We start from the raw sequence: 15,884 nt of genomic DNA on the forward strand, positions 1-15,884 counted from the left end.
CTGGCTACTAGCAGAAAACTCGAAAAGAAAGAGCTTGGAAAATATGCAGGCAGGCTGGCAGGCAGGGAGGCGAACTTTGGGTCGGGTTAAACATGATTAAGCGGGCTCTCGAGGGCCGCAGCAAGTAACTTTTGTCTGATATGCACTTAAAGGACAATTAAGCTGGGCAGGATATTAAACAGCATCGGGTTTAATTTTGGCATGAAAAATTTAAAGCTGTAGACTCCTTGCTCTGCCGGGCAACGTGTTAAGTGTGCTTAAGCTGGGCCCGGTGGTGGTCAGTAAGGAGCAACCCCACCTCCCCACCTTTCTTGGCCAGGTCTTTTGGCCCCGTTTTTATGGCTCACGCAAGGCGCATATTAAAGACACAGCAAGAGCCTGCTAAAAAGGAGAAACAATTTGCGGCAGAATTCGCCAGGGAGTCGGAAATACGGAAAATACAAATAAAAACTTACAGCTAGCCGGAGTGCTTAGCATAAATTCAAACTAAATCGAAGTCAAGTTCGCAAATGATTTATGTTTGGCAATCAAATGGGGCGTATACGTAATATTTTATTAAGTATACGCCCGATGGTACACATGGGGAAATTCATTCCCGGACAATACTTGAAAATTTTCTGTAAATTCATTATTACTTGTAGTTAAAAATATTCCCAGTGAATGCCGAGGCAGCACTTGGGCCATTTCCCTTTTGCCTTCGCCAAACGGGGTGGGCCGTAATTAATTTCGAGTTGACCCACTAAAGAGGCCGCGCCATCAACTTAAAGTCATAATAAAACGCTCACTCAGGCGGACAAGTGGCAAAAGTATGTAGGCAGGATGGTAGGGGGGGAAAACTGGGGGGGCAATGGCGTGCGATGGCAATAATTGCCATTACTTGGCCATTGAAGTGGCCACCCGTTCCAGAGTCCGGCATTAGCATGCGAATTGTTTTTTAGCCCTCGTGCCGCCCTTTGTGCCCGGCTCTAAAATATACAACCACCCACCCACCCATCAATTGGCACCGCTTAAACGGTTTTTCGTTTCAGTTTTCCTTTTGCCGCGGCGCCCTTTTCTTATTTTAATAAGCACAAAGAACCGTTTTCCCAGGGGCTTCCTTTCATTAAGACCGACCAAAGAGTTTTTGATACAGAATTTCAACCTGATCGAAAATCACTCTTTGGGAATGTTTAACTATCGAATTGGGGGTGATTAACTTGGAAAAATAGTTAACTTAGAATACATACTAACATTTATACTACGGCCAAGGGCCATTAATATGGCCAGAATTACTGTACAAACAGGGCTAACTTGGCAAGTTGGAATTTGAAACTCCTTTTTATGGGCTTGGCATGTCGCGGACCTATCAACTAGAAACTCCAACGTTCGTTACAATCAATCACTGGGGCGGTGTGGGTTTAACCTAGGCTGACCTATGACCTCTGACGAATGCGCCACCTGTTGGCCATGGGGGCCATGGTAAATGAAAATGAAAACGAAACTCTCGACTGGGCAAATAAAAAGAAATTTCTACAAATTCGCACAGTGGAAATCGCATTGAGCCATCAGGCAACCAAAGGAAATGAAACAGCCACGCCCACCCCGCCCCAAAGTCACCTAATTACTCAAACACACACACACACACACATACATACACACAGACAAACAAACAAATGAATAGGTGGGCGGGCTGTTGGTTGGTCGGTGGGTGTTAAGTGCAGGCAGGCACCTTGGAAATGGCAGGAAGCGGCGATTAAAATCACTTTTGCGTTTCGGGAAATTACGAAATTATGTTACTCGAGAGTTGAGGCAGCCGGGAAAAGCTCAGGCAGCCGGAAAATGCGATGTGGAAAACTCTGACTGTGGCAGGTGAGCAGCACAGTACGAGGTGGCACGAGCGCCCAGCCTTCCGCCAACTTAACAAAATGAAGTGAAGAAGGCGCGCGAGCGCTCCAGAGAAAAGGCCAACACAGAAAGATGCAAAACTTTGACAAACAGGAGTGGCAGGGGCAGAGGCAGGGGGAGGGGCAGGAGGAGCAATTAAAATGCAGCCAGGTCTTAGGACCGACGAACACCCAAGCAGCAATCCCCTTGAACGCGAAAGGCTGGAAAATAATTTCCCAACTCAACTTCTTCGCCTATCTAAGTGAAAAGTGCTCCGGCATAAGGATTATCCCTCAAGTGGCCTTCCAAGCGGAAAATAGGGAAGGGACTCTCCCTCCCCCTCCCTCTCTCTCTCTCTGGCTGCTGCTGTACGTACTAATGGGAGGGAATCAGCAATACAAATGCCAAACACTTGTTGCCATAGCAAGGAGCAGCTCCACCAGCAGATAAACGAGCGCACAGACAACAAACGAAAGAAATTGCAAAATGAAATCAAGCGGGTCCCAAGTGCGCGACTTGAGAAGCGCGGAGAAGGGCGTCCGCCGAATGGGTGCAGGATTAATCATGAGCACTGATAGCCTTAGCAGCGAAAGGGAAGGATTTAAATATAGAAATTGGTATATAAACCAACTACTTATTCGGAATTTAAAAACTTATCTAACTTTTCTCTTAGTGGAAGACACGCTGGCAGTGTTTCTGAGCATACCCTCTGGGCAATCGAATCAGAAAGCCCAAGCCCGGGAGTCAAACAGCAAGCGGCCAAAGGTGTTCATAATCCGATTTTGATCTTGATCAGGATTATCTCGGCATAGACCAATTACGAGGCCAGCTCACTGCTCACTGGCTAAAGGACTAGTAGTGGCATGAAGGCGGGCGGTCATGGGCACACACTCCCGGCCAGAAACAAAGCCGATTAGGCGGCCAGCAGCTCCTTCATCATCCTGTTGGCCAACAACAACAGGTCCAACCAACTGCAGTCGGTCAACAGACAACAGAGAACAGGGAAGAGAAACTTCTGCCGGCAATAAAACTTATCCCCGAGATACGGAAGCTGGAAGCTAGAAGCCGGGCAGAGAATTAGTGAGCTTGGAGGCTAAATGATGGCCCGCCGCCGCCTAGGATCGTAAAATGCGCTGGCGCAGACAAACAAATTGTCTCGAATTAGCCTAGGCAAATAAAATTAAATGAGCCGCAACGATTGGTTACCATTCAGTCATGCTGAGAGGGAGTAGTAGGAGTGGGCAGGAGTAAGAAATATCAGAAACTTGCCCAAGTTAACTATAAAAGCTGGAAAGTTTTTCAATAAACCGCTGACGACAAAATCTCTTAACTAGTTTAACTCGAATACAATGCAGCAGCAGGAGAAGCAGCAGCAGCATCAGGGCTAGGAAAGGGAGAAAGCAGAAGAGCAGATAAAAATAGATGGAAATGAGGCAGGGCGATGCTGCAACATAAGAATAACTCAGCAAAATATGCATGGAAATTTGAAATTTACATGAAAATCCTAGCTCTCTGGCCATAAAAATTTAAGCGAGAGAGGATGGGGGTGGTGTGGGTTGGGGTTGGGGGCAGTACAAACTTTGCTCAAAGTCCCATCAAGAAAGACACAGAGACGAAACTTATTTTAGACCCCGCAAAACAATATGTCCTTCGTGCTGTCAAAGGACTAAACTCTCTCAACTCTGCCTGTCAAATATTTAAAGCGTCAGCGCGGAGTCACTCGTTTTTTGGGTTAGGCTCATGAATGAGGAATTATTCTTCGTCCAGCCAGTCAGGCAGTCAGGCGGCAGTCAGTTAGGCGGCTGCCTAGGAACTTCGAACTCGCAACTCAAACGAAAGGAGCAAAAAAAGGAAACCCTACGATGTCATGTCAGCATGACAGGACACTCTCTTTCTGCTACCCAGAAGTGTGACTTGTGTGTCAGTCTTAATTTTCGCATTATGAAATTCATTAAAATGCAAAATTGTCCCACAGAGCAAGTCATATTCGCGAGGGTGTGTGTGCGTTTTATTTTTCGGGTGGCTGGCAACCCTAAGACAGCCATTTGACCCGCCACTTAACGGTACTTGGGAGAGCCTTTTGAAGGTGAAGCCCTCCTAACTCATACACTTACCCTACCCGTCGCTCAATGACAAATTCACATTAACCCATTTAAATGCTTACTTTCTCAGAGGGTTAATATCCAAAGGGTGCACTTAAGGAAGATTAAACTAAGTTTAAGGTTAGATAGTAACTAAATTAATGCCAAAACCATTGAAACTCAAACTAAAATAAATGCAAAAACCATAAAGGAATGAAGACGTTTTCTCGCAGTGTAGGCAAATGCCTTGCGAATTGACAAAGACTTAGTTCGTTGCAGAAAAACTCTGCTTTTCGGGGACATAAAAGTAAGATTCATCAGATTAACCATGGCATGGGTGTTGGGTTTGGCCAAAAGAGAAGGTGGCGAAGCGCTTGCCGGGGACTAATCAACTTGAATGAGAAATTCTTCTGCTTTTGACAAATTTGATAAAGCAACAGAATAGAGAGTGGAACAGAGAAATACTACTCGTAGAGCAGGATAAAATTCCAAATGGTCCTCCCTCCTGTTGGCCAAAGGCGCTTGGCCAAGACTGCCAAACGAACACGGAGCCGCCCGCAGGGTGAAAAACAAATTAAGAATGGTCCGTGGCACAGAAGGAGGAGATGTTGGGCCAAAGAAGGGAGCCAAGGAAAGGAGCACTACTGCCAGATAATGTTTAAGCTTAGACTTTGGATGCCAAAGGCACTAAAAATAACAGCAAGCCAAGCCAATAAAACAACAAATTCAATCGCAAAACAATCAAAAGAGCTACTTTCTAGGGGTGGTTTGGAGGTAGTAGTCTAACGAGGGGGGGAAGTTCGTGGGTGGTTTTGCTCTATAAGGAAGGTGCAGTGCTAGAGGTAAGTGCAGGTAAGTGTTTGAGTGCAGAAGTTGATGTGTTTTTGTGTGGCATTCAGCTGTATGCCCATACCAAAGCGATACTCCTTGCGTCTACCGGAGGAAGAACCTGATCCCGATCCCGATCCCGATCCCTTTTCCGTTCCCAAGCCAGCATGCGAAGCTCTTACGCTCAGGATTCGCGGCTGGGCCAAGCGCTTCACGCGGTTCTTGGCCGTTTTTGCTATGAATTTTGTTGTTTTTTTTTGTTTTTTTGGTTAATAAAGGTTAAAAGGTCAAAATGCAAAAATATTCACGATTATATGGTATATGGAGTAGAGATGTAAAGAGAGAGATATATAGATATAGGGAGAGGAGGCATATGGAAAGAGCAATTATTTAGTAGACCAATGCGACGGGCATTCAGGCATTATTAAATCTCCTTAACTTCATCTTATCCTGCCTTTGTGTGACACGGCCGACTGTGGGGCTTGGCAATATTAACATATTTATCGATTAACCTGAATATTTTCCGGTTTCTTCATTAGTTTTCCATTCCAATAGCTCCTACATTCAGCTTCCGTGTCACGCAGGCATAGCCATAAATCAGCTCTTGACTTACTTTTCACGCGCAGCCAGGTGCTCGCCGAGTTCTCCCCCGCCTCGTTGATGGCCAGACACTGAAACATGGCGGCATCATCCAGGATTAGTTTCTTAATTACCAGAGTATTATCCGTGTTCAGGGCGTATCTGCGATGGGATTTGCAAAAAGAGAAAGAGCTTTAGCTAGGGACCAGAAGGATGGATCTCCCTCAACTCACCTTCCGCTTTCAATGTGTGCATCCACCGATTCGGCATTCTTGAACCACTTGACCTGCGGCGTGGGTTCGCCAACCACATCGCAGGTCAGCTGCACCTGTCCACCGAATTCCCCGAATGTCTCAGCTCGCATGGGTGTAAAGAAGACGGGGGGTTCGAGGATTTGGAGGCGTGCCGAGGCACTCACGGTCGGATAACCACCACTGCGCAATCGCACCTGGCAGGTATATTCACCGGAATGTGAGCTATTCACCTGCAACAGGGCCAAAGTTCGATTCCAGGGATCATTCAGGGCATGCCTAACTCCAGCCGTTTCCACGGCAAGACCATCTTTCAGCCAAAGAGTTTCCAGTTCGTGCAAGGGTCTGGCATTGGCAATGCACTGCAGCTCCACCACTCCTGTTCCCATCTTGACCTTCACGTCCTGCGGACGAACTATGATCTCTGGAGCCACTTCTATATACGGATCCCCGCTGACATTCAGATAGACATAGGCGCTGCTCTCCTCTTTGCCCAGCTGCGTGTTGGTCGCCTTAGCCCGATAGCCCTTGCGATCGTTCTCATCGGCACTCAGGATGACCAGCTGGTTGGCCTGGGTGAAGGCGTACTTGATGTCATAGTTCAGAGGCCCGTCCTCCGATTGCCACATAACCGATGGCACGGGCACGGACTCAATGGCTGGCATATCGAAAATCGCAGGGTGTCCACTGGTCACCGTCAGGCGGCCTTCGGTGGTGTTCTCAAAGATTCCCATATCTGTGGGGAGGAAAAAGAAAAATGTTTTTCGGAATTAGAAATCCAAGTTAAGTCACTGTAATCGATATTCTATTTAGTCAGACCATTTATGGTAACTTCAGCTGATATTCCTCAGCTCATAATGTCTAAATTGGCCAGGCCATCGACCCCCCTCATTGCCCCCCACCCCCTCTCATCGAAGTACGCCAAATTCCATGGAAACCCAGAGGGAGTGCTGCTCTGCGCCTTCCTGTGGTGTCATTCGCTAATTGAATTGAAGGCAACGCGCGCGGCCTGCGGGCAAGTCAATTTAACCCCTGACCCCGCTCTTAAGCAGCCCCCCCATTTGGCCTCCTTCAAGAACTACCCGGTTGAGCGAGCTTTAAAGGTTATTAGTTCAGTTTAGGCACGCTCACTCCCCTATCTTCGGTCCTACAATTAATTAAATGCTCAAGACGGTGCTGCTGCTGCTGCTCCAAGCCAACCAGCCAACCAGTCAGCGAGTCAGCCAGTCGACGAGTCATTGAGTCAGTCTGTCAGTGAGCCACGCCCACGTCAAATGCCCCCTTCCCGAAAAGAAGGTCACCATTAGGGGTGGCGGGTGGTTATCTGCAGCGCTGGTGGAGTATTTAGGTACTCGGTCTCATCATGTAGAAAAGTACCTAAGTAGCTAGGCGTATCATTTTCAACTTTTCTTTGCTTGGTTTTTGTTGGAAAAACAGGAAAATTAGTGGATTTCCTTCTCATTATTATATGATATTATCATCGGAAAAGGTACAATAAAGAAAAGATTGGTCAGAAACCTAGCTCGTACCTATCGCAGCACTGAGCTTAAGCGATGCCATAAGGGTTCTCCTCCACGGAGGTCGTTCTCATGTCGAGAGCTCGATTTATTAGGTTCAAGTAGTAGTGAAGGGGTAATAAGCACGCACACATGCAGAGAGCAGAGAGCTCAAGTGTCACTCACACTTACTCGTCTAATTGTTCGTTCCATCCACACCTAACCCGGTGACCCCTAACCCTCAGCCCCTCCTCCTTGCTCCACACACGTTCCGGTTCTTGTTGTAATTAAGTTCGCATTAAAGAAAAATTAGCAGCTAAACATTTATCAGGGCGGGGAAGGGCGAAGGGGGGTTAAAACTTGGCTGCTGTGACAGCCGTTTGATTAGTACTCCGCCTCCTTCGAAACCCCCTTTTTTGTTCGCCCATCTTAGAGGAAAGCTGAAAGACGACACACTTAACCCAATGTTCGATGACTAATTTGGGTCTCAGTTTTAGTTTGGGGTTAAAAGTGTATACCTTGACCTTGTTCCATCACTCTTTAATAGCCAAATACTAAGCCAGTTAATAAGAACTAAGGAGATTGAATATCATTCTTAATTGGTAACTCAATCTGATCAAAAGCCTTGCCCAAAAATATAAAAAACTAGCAAGGGAATGCAATTATCCTGCAAGCATCTCGAATTTCCACGCCTTCAACTCGTATTTTTACCAATTTTTCACTTTTGCTGATGATGATGATGATGATGATGCGGCGTAATCGCTGTAAGGATGTGCCCCGCAGGGTCAGAGAGACCCCCCTCCCGCTTGGAATATGAACTTACAGGCCACGACAACGTCGCTCTTCTCGCTGAATATGGATCCGGCATCATTTCTGGCAATGCACTGATAGCTGCCCGCATCCTCGCGCCGAGTGCTGTGGAAGCGGTAGAACTGGCCGGATGAGAAGTCGCCCACAGGGACGCCGTCCTTCAGCCATCGATATGTGGGCTGCGGGTATCCTGGAGATGCGAGAAAACGAAAAATGCTTTAATAAATATCATAGTGGGCGTGCGTGTGTGTGGGAGGTAGAGATGGGTGATTTAAGGGTATCTCGTACATATCATTAAGTCCTGGTTTTATTTGATTTGCGCTGACAAAGGCATCAGCCAATTGCCAGGGCACTGGCGGTGAAACGATTGCATGTCTCAAGTCTACAGATTACTCTTTTTTTTAAAGACTATATATAGGATACTCCTCTGATATATATATATTAACAAGATTTCAAGATTCTTCTTACTACTATTCTTTATTATTTCCTCCAATCAAGCTTAAACCTTCCTCCCATTGCTATCACCTCTTCCGTCCCCGCCAAATGCCGCAATTAAATCGCTTGCCGGACAAGTTCTTCCTCACAAAGGACACTCTTCTGGCCACAGATGGCTCCATTTGTTTGAGCTGCCGCCCAGGAAAGAAGAGTCTCCAAAGCTCTAGAACTGGAGCGTTGCCTTATATAGGGGCAGCGGGGAAGGGGGCGCACATAGAGTGCTCATTCTGATTTCATTGCTGCAGCCGAGCATTTAAATTAAAGTTGATTTATATAGCCAGCCTCTCGCCCACTCAGCCAACCCTCCCCTCCCCACTCCACCCATCCAAACTCCCTTTGCGAAATGGAATTGCAATTGGAATGGCTAAACAAAAATTACATGTGACCCAAAGGGGTGCGGCGGCGGCGGCAGCGGGGCCAAGTGGGCCGACTGAACTAAATGAAAGTCTGAATAAAATATGAGACTCGCCTAACTGGCCAGGATGCAACAGGATTGAGTGCACATCACATCACAGGATGGAGGCCACCAAACACCGAACGCCGAACGGGAGCAGACGGATTGGATTGCCGGAGGCCGAAATCCGGTCATCCAGCCGACGGGAGGGAGGGAAAGCGACAACCCAAACCCAAACCCAAAGGCAAGCCCAAGCCAAAATCCTGGCGGGGCCATCAACGCTTTTGCAAGGAGCTTAAGTCGGGGACTTCGGCTCATGAAGGAATTGGGGTTGATGGCTAGGTGTTTAGCTTGCTCTAATCCGGGATACCCTGTGGTGAAGGCATCTTGATTTGGGATTCATCTTAGTCTTACATGGAAACAGCCATAAGTTTCTAAGGTTGATCATAAAGTTGACAAAGATAGGAGAACTGGGGTGTACTTCGTGCTGTCCATAGCCTTAAGAACTCCATTTGATACCCTAGTGATAGAATCTAATGGTCTCTAATGGAAAGAAGGTATTCCGAGAGATCTGGGACTACTATCACCCTAACAGCGTCCTTTTTTGGTCACTTACAGGGTAGCATCCGGGTAGCCAAACGTGGCCAATGGCAATGCAATTCACTTCATTCAGTTTGCAGACAAAATCGAATTGAGCCGAGTTAGAAGCGAAACTGGAAACTACCAGCCGAGAATAGGAATCAACTTGAGCATGGAGGGAGACAAAGGGGTGGGCGAAGGACCTAAGAAAAGGCTCTAAGAAGAATCCCAGTGGCAGCAGCCGAAACTTTCTCAAGTGTTGGCCAGATAGAAAATACCCAAGGATAAGAAAGCAGAAGAGAGAGAAAGAAGAAAAAAAAAAGTTACATGAACGGACCAAAAGGCAAAAGTCTATTTGAGCATTTTGGGCAATGACGCTGCTATAAAATTACAATTTGGGGAATTGTAAGGCAAATACACACAGACAGACAGACAGACACACACACACACACACAAGGACGAACACTCACATGCTCGCACACACACATCAAAGTGCCGTTAGTCAACAGCAACGGGAGAAAAAATAGTGCAAAAAGTCGAAGAAACAAACATTCTCCAGCGAAATGTGTCAGCGCTAAATCGAAGCGAAGGCCCAATAAGCGGAGAAGAGGGGCAAAAAGAGACAGCAAGTTCAGGGTAAGTGAGATGGAGCAGGTCCCCAACGGACTTTTGCTAGAGAATACACTCTAAGGATAGCTGATAGCCTTCAAAAACAAACTTATAATCTTTATTATTATTTAAAAATCATATAAAAATCCAAGATTCTCCCCCAAAAATGGATCAGAACTTCCTTTAACTTCTGGTTTCTCTCAGTGCCTGCACATGTCTCCCTTTGTCATTGAGTGTGTGTGCTCACATATGTGTGTAATGAGTTTTTAATAACTAAACTGACAAAAATCCTTTAAGCCCAAGCCATACAAAGTCACTGTCACTCCGAAAGCCCAGTACAAAGCCAAGGAAAACTCAAGGCAGTAAAAAAAAAAAGGCCAGGAAAGAGGAAGGAAGACCAAGAAGGCCAAGAAAAAAAGAAGAAATTTACATTCTCTTGGGAAGCGGTCATAGTCAATCAGATAGGGATAGAGAGAGAGAGTCCTGGTAAACCGAAGGCCAAATGGAATTGACAGAGCGCAAAATTCATTAAAAAGGGAAACAAATTTCATTTCCTTGCCGCAGAGATATTCCATGCAGACTTTAAGCCAACTTTATCAAAGGAATCATCAACGGGAAAAAGAAATTATTCAAAAAATATATAAAGAAACTTAAATGAAATGCAAACATTCAATCACTTAAACTTCCTGGCAAGCTGCCTTTACAGCTTTGCCATAAAATTGCGATTTCCGTTTGCCGCCCATAAAAATGTGCTACACTTTTTTTTCACTCTCACTTCCTAAGAACTAGCGACAAGTCATCACCATATTTCCGTTGCTTTTGCCTTTGCGGCTTGCCACACAGCAGCCAAACGCCACTCACTCAATCAGCCAGCCAGCCAGTCAGTCAGTCAATCAGTTAGTCAATCAATCAATCAATCAGTCAGCCAGTCGGTGTGCCTAAGCAAGTCCAACAACTGCATATAAATAAATTCAATAAACAGGCGACGCACTGCAACAAATTGCATTTGTATGTGTAAAGGGGGAGTAGCCCCTCTGCCCGCATAGCGGAAATTGTTTGATTTGTGGCCAACGCCAGCACGCCAGCCCATCGAAGGTTCCACGAAATCAAATGCATTTAAGAACAGGGCACTGGGAGTTGGGAGGAAATGGGAAGCAGGATGCAGGATGCAGGATGTAGGATGTAGGATGTTAGAACAGGAACTGGAAGTACCGCGTCACATTCATAACTCCCAACTCCGGACCAACCATCAATGTTTGTCAAGCGCACTCTTTGCAGGCAGGGCCAGAAAGCCCGAAAGTCCATTTGCCAATCCGTCAACTTGGACTCTCGGCCCCAGAGATATCAGATCGGCTCATCCCGGACTAAGCCGTCCCTCAAAAAAAAAAAAAGAAAACTGGAAACCAACCTCTGTGTATAGACTTTTGTGTTGCCAGAAAATCAGTCTGTTTTTTGTTAGATTTTATTCGGGGGTCAGGCATTAAGCTCATCAAGTCAAAGCGGCTCTTTAAGGGACCGTCAGATGGTTTAAAGAGCTGCGGAAAACCCTCTCTTCCTTGACCTCACTCACGTTTTAGTTACTAATTAATAGGACACGCTGTCGAGAGCTCACACACATTGTGGCTGAAACGGAGGGAATTTATGTGAGATTTATATCAAAGCTTCAGGACAAATGAGTTATATTAATACAGATTAATTTAATTAATTTGCCTGTGACCTGTTTCTGTTTCGGTTTCGGTTTTTTAATACCATATCAGTGCACGTTCTTTTATGGCGAAATTGCCCAACCAATTTGAAAGTTTGCTTAAATGTTTACAAATCGCTGTGCATGCCGCATGATTTGCTGCACTTTGTCGGTGCTTTTAGCAACATTTTGCATATTTTTCGTCTACCCCATATATATGCAGGTTGGTTTCCTCTTCATTATTTAACACGTGTTTCCTCAGCTTGTCTTACACAATTTTAATTTGCCTTCAGTCTTCGGTGGTCTGGTCTGTCGGCCTCTCTCCCTCACTCACTCTGCCCTCCCGTCCTGGTCTATTCTCTATTTTTGTTATTCTGTGGCAACACCGGCACATGTTTGCTAAATTATGCACAGTGCAATGCGCTGACGCCTTTGGACCTGGCCAACAAGCTGCTACACAGTAAGATAAACGTGTGTTAAAAGGAAAATATGTATATAGAAGCTGGTTCTCTGTAATACATCTCCTAGATTTAGTTAGAAGTTAGATTAGCTCTCTTCCTTAAATCTTAAATCATCAGATTTACTCTAACCTAATCGATCGTTTCTCTCTGTGTAGGACAGCTGTCCTCCAGGTGAGTTTATATGCTTGTAAAGTACTTTCTGGTGTTTTTGTTGCTGCGCCACTTGAAGCGAAGTAAACTTTAAAAGTGGCCAAAAGGCTTTTCTGCCTTTGTCTTGCCTCTCTCGCTGCTGCACTTTTTAACTGCACATTTCACTTTTATGCATTTGCTGCCTTTGTTTACACATGTTGTTAGTCCGTCTCCTCTTTTTCAGGTTGCATGCAGTTTTGTTTGCAACTCACACCGCAGAAGAACAACCATAACGCAGGGCCAAATTGGTTGGTTAAAGGAAATTTACTTGCAGAGCTGGCAGAAATCTAGACTTAGTCGGGTATCAGTAATATCTCTTTGAATTCCCCTCAAACTGATACTAATTTAACTTTGTAAGCCACTGAATTTGCTGACTACTTTTTCCTAGTTTTCCCCCCCTAGTTCAGGTATTTACGCAATTTCGTTCATTAACTGCCTGCAGTTTTTTGTTCTTCCTCCGTTGGGTGGCAGGGGAGGGAAGGGAGTTCATCTTTTTTTGAGTATACACAATATCCTTGTTTGTATCCTTTCTATCATTTTGCATGAGTACTTTTTCTCGAATTTCTCTTGCTTCTCAATTTCAGGAATACTTTCTTTTCTCCTCTACGGATGCCCGTATCCTGTACACCTACACACACACTCCTTGGCATAGACACATACCATATAGCAATGCGATTTCTTCCCTCACAAAACATTAAGCAAAGCCATCCACTTCAGCCTAAATGACACGAGTTGCCTATATAGGCATATCGCTTATTCTTTCTCTGCCACCTCCTCTGCCGTCTCTTTCTGCGAGTAAACAACAGGATTTACGACAAAAAAAAAGAAAGAGGAAAAACATTGCGACAAAAGCTGCTGCCAACAACAACAACAAAAACAATAGTTTGCAATTTTTCAGCTTACCTTCTTCTGCTTGTGCTTCTCGTAGTGTTTTGCTCTCACACATTATTTTTTCGCAGCAGAAGAAAGGTCGGAGAAGTAGAATAAAAGTGCACTGAGGAAAACTTTATATGATTCATTGGGAAATCATTGGTACTGCAGGGGAATAGAGAGGAGTAACATAGAGAGCCTCATCAAGAAGATATCCCCGATAAAAGTATATCAAGTTGATACACTTTTTCTTCAACTGCATAGAAAGTAGAAGAAAGACTTTAACCACGCACGTTTCTGCCGAGTTTCTGTCTCCAAACTGTCCCCAGTTCTACCCCCCCTTTACCCTTTCCTTCCCACCCTTCTTCTGCAAATGCGTTTCTTTTTTGTCTCTTTCCTATTCGTCGCCCCCTTCTTGTTCGACACATGTCGGGCTTGCAGCATTGCCACTGAAAACAGCTTTGGCGGCTTTTGTTGTTGTTGTTGTTGTTGTTGCTGCCATAAAAAAAGTCTTTGTTGCAAGTGAATGCGCTACATTTGCGAGGCAGCCAAAGAAGAAGAACAAGAAGCAGAAACAGCAGAACCTGAAGAAGCCTTATTCTTCCCCCTTCTCACTCTATGTGCACTTTTCCCCAACCCCATCATCTTCCTCGCTCCCACCAATATGCGGCCTCATCGCATTTCATTTTGTTGGCCAGAAACAATTCCACACACATTTTGCTTAGCTTTTATACTGCCATTATGCCCCTGAAGTTTCCCCAAAGAGGGTATATTAGTTAAGGTTACAATGCATCCATTTTCCCCTATACCATATGCACTCTCCAAAGATTCTTCAAGCAGCCTCCATTTCCCTTGGAAAACTCTGAACTTTTCTTATTTTTACAGGGTATCTCAATACTTTAACCACGCAGTTGCCATTTTCCGGACAATTCTCGTGTTGTTTTCACAATTGTCGCGAAACGTTAAGCTCAGCCAAGATGAGACGGCAATGGGACAAAGAACAGAGACAGGACGAGCGGGAGAAACGAGACGGAGAGAGAGAGAGTGGTGGCGGGGGGGAACTTGTTTTACTTGAGAGTTCCTCCATGGTCACAAAAAATCGCAACCGAAACACTAAAAAAGGTAGGAGTTTCCCTCCTCATAGAGAGAGAATAGCCCCATTTCGTTTCTTTTTAGCCATAAACTATCTTGGTAAGAGAGAGAGAGAGAGAGAGGAGTATGCAATAGGGAAAGGGAGATGAGATGGCAGCTAAAACCGCCAAAGTGACTGAAAGCGCGAACGTTGTGGCATGTGTGACAACGCCAAAGAGCAGCTAAAGAGATTTGCATTTGTTTTTATTTTCCTTCTATTTTCTTTTTTGTTTTTCTTCTTTTTTTTTTTTTGTGAGCCCACTTGCAGCTTATGCAAAGTGCACGGCTCTCGGGTGTCGTTGCATAGATCCCCATAAATGCGCACAAAAACACAGATGCACGTGTGTGTGTTTGCTGCTCAAATGTGCATCAAAATGCTGACGACAACCCAAGGCGGCAGCATTGGGGACCCCTCGCAAAAGGCCAAAAAACCAACGGCGATTATGCCTGAAAAGCCACACAAACAGTTACTTCAGAAGGGTTTTCCGGGGAAAGTGGGATTTTTCCTAGTTAAAGTTTCCCTTTAGTTCTCCATTTAAGGAGAATTAATGTTTGAAAAGCTACATGCTTTGTTTTTGGGGAGTTTTTCAAGGTCTTAACTTGATTCCCCATTCTTGCAAAGGTTAACTGCTGAGATCGGGGTTACTGGTGAAACCCCAAACCAGTCTTTAAATACTCGCCGTTAGCCGTAATTTGCCAATTAAGACACAACAAACAAGGCATACATTTCTGGCCAAGAGTACGGACATTTCACGGCTAATTTTGCGAATCCGCCAGCCATAAAACAGAAGCAAGGAATTCGAGGAAAACGGCCAGAGTCGAACGCACGTGACGGAGGGACCAAACAAAGACGAAAGAGGGAAAGCTTCGGAAAACCTAACTCAGCATACCCTTGCAATAATAATCAGTTCGTCGATTAATAGGTATTAAAATTATTCTCCCAATATGCATTTTGATTAATAGATATCTTAAATGCTGCTTTACTTAGCAACTGCCAGTAAGATGGACATCCTCTATAACCCAACTTGAGTAGCCTTTGCAAGGGTATCAAAAACAAGGCCGAAGGACAAGGCGGCCAGGACAGTCCAAGGTAAGTTCATAACATTTCTTTTTGGGCATATTTCTTGGGGGGTGGGAGATGGGGGACGCAATATGAAACCGATACTCGAAACTGTCAAATTCAGGCGGCAGGCAAAGCACGGGAGGAAGCATTACGTGTACCTGGGAACAAGCTGGGAACCCGGGACTCTGGACTTTGGGCACGCCCTAAAGCGCTCAAAGGATTACTTGGCGGTCGCCTGGGAATGAAAGTGGGTGTGGAATCGGGATTGGGACTGCGGGACTACGGGACTGTGCAACTGAAGCAGAAGCGGGGCCCCAGCTGAGAGGGAAACCTCATAAAAGTTATTGTTTTTCTACTTCATTATCTTTCAAAAGCGCGCACGAGGAGCAGGGCTAAAACAAAAACAAAAACAAAAACAAAAAAGTGTTTTCGTTTATGGTTTCGTTTTACACTAAGCCCCCTCTTTTGCTTTCAGCTTAGCTGTCAGGCGTTTTGAGGGAC

General features: G+C 45.3%; 1 protein-coding gene across 11 annotated transcripts in view; it reads right to left on the reverse strand.

The window, feature by feature from the left end:
• The window catches only part of LOC108105452 (protein sidekick), a 77,273-nt gene that overhangs the window by 14,379 nt on the left and 47,010 nt on the right, over positions 1-15,884 (reverse strand). For 7 of the 11 annotated variants that reach the window (XM_017212041.2, XM_017212042.2, XM_017212048.2 and 4 more), the window contains exons 4-7: positions 7,922-8,098; positions 5,585-6,338; positions 5,386-5,513; positions 4,858-5,007 (exon numbers count right to left, since the gene is read on the reverse strand). In XM_017212041.2, coding sequence (XP_017067530.1) covers positions 4,858-5,007; positions 5,386-5,513; positions 5,585-6,338; positions 7,922-8,098 — 1,209 coding nt within the window. The remainder of the gene's footprint in view (positions 1-4,857; positions 5,008-5,385; positions 5,514-5,584; positions 6,339-7,921; positions 8,099-15,884) is intronic. The other 4 variants (XM_017212051.2, XM_017212050.2, XM_017212049.2 and 1 more) reach the window with 1 other exon arrangement.

Source organism: Drosophila eugracilis, unplaced genomic scaffold (genome assembly GCF_018153835.1).
Source record: "Drosophila eugracilis isolate 14026-0451.02 unplaced genomic scaffold, ASM1815383v1 contig_2167, whole genome shotgun sequence".
NCBI classification, from domain to species: Eukaryota; Metazoa; Arthropoda; class Insecta; order Diptera; family Drosophilidae; genus Drosophila; species Drosophila eugracilis.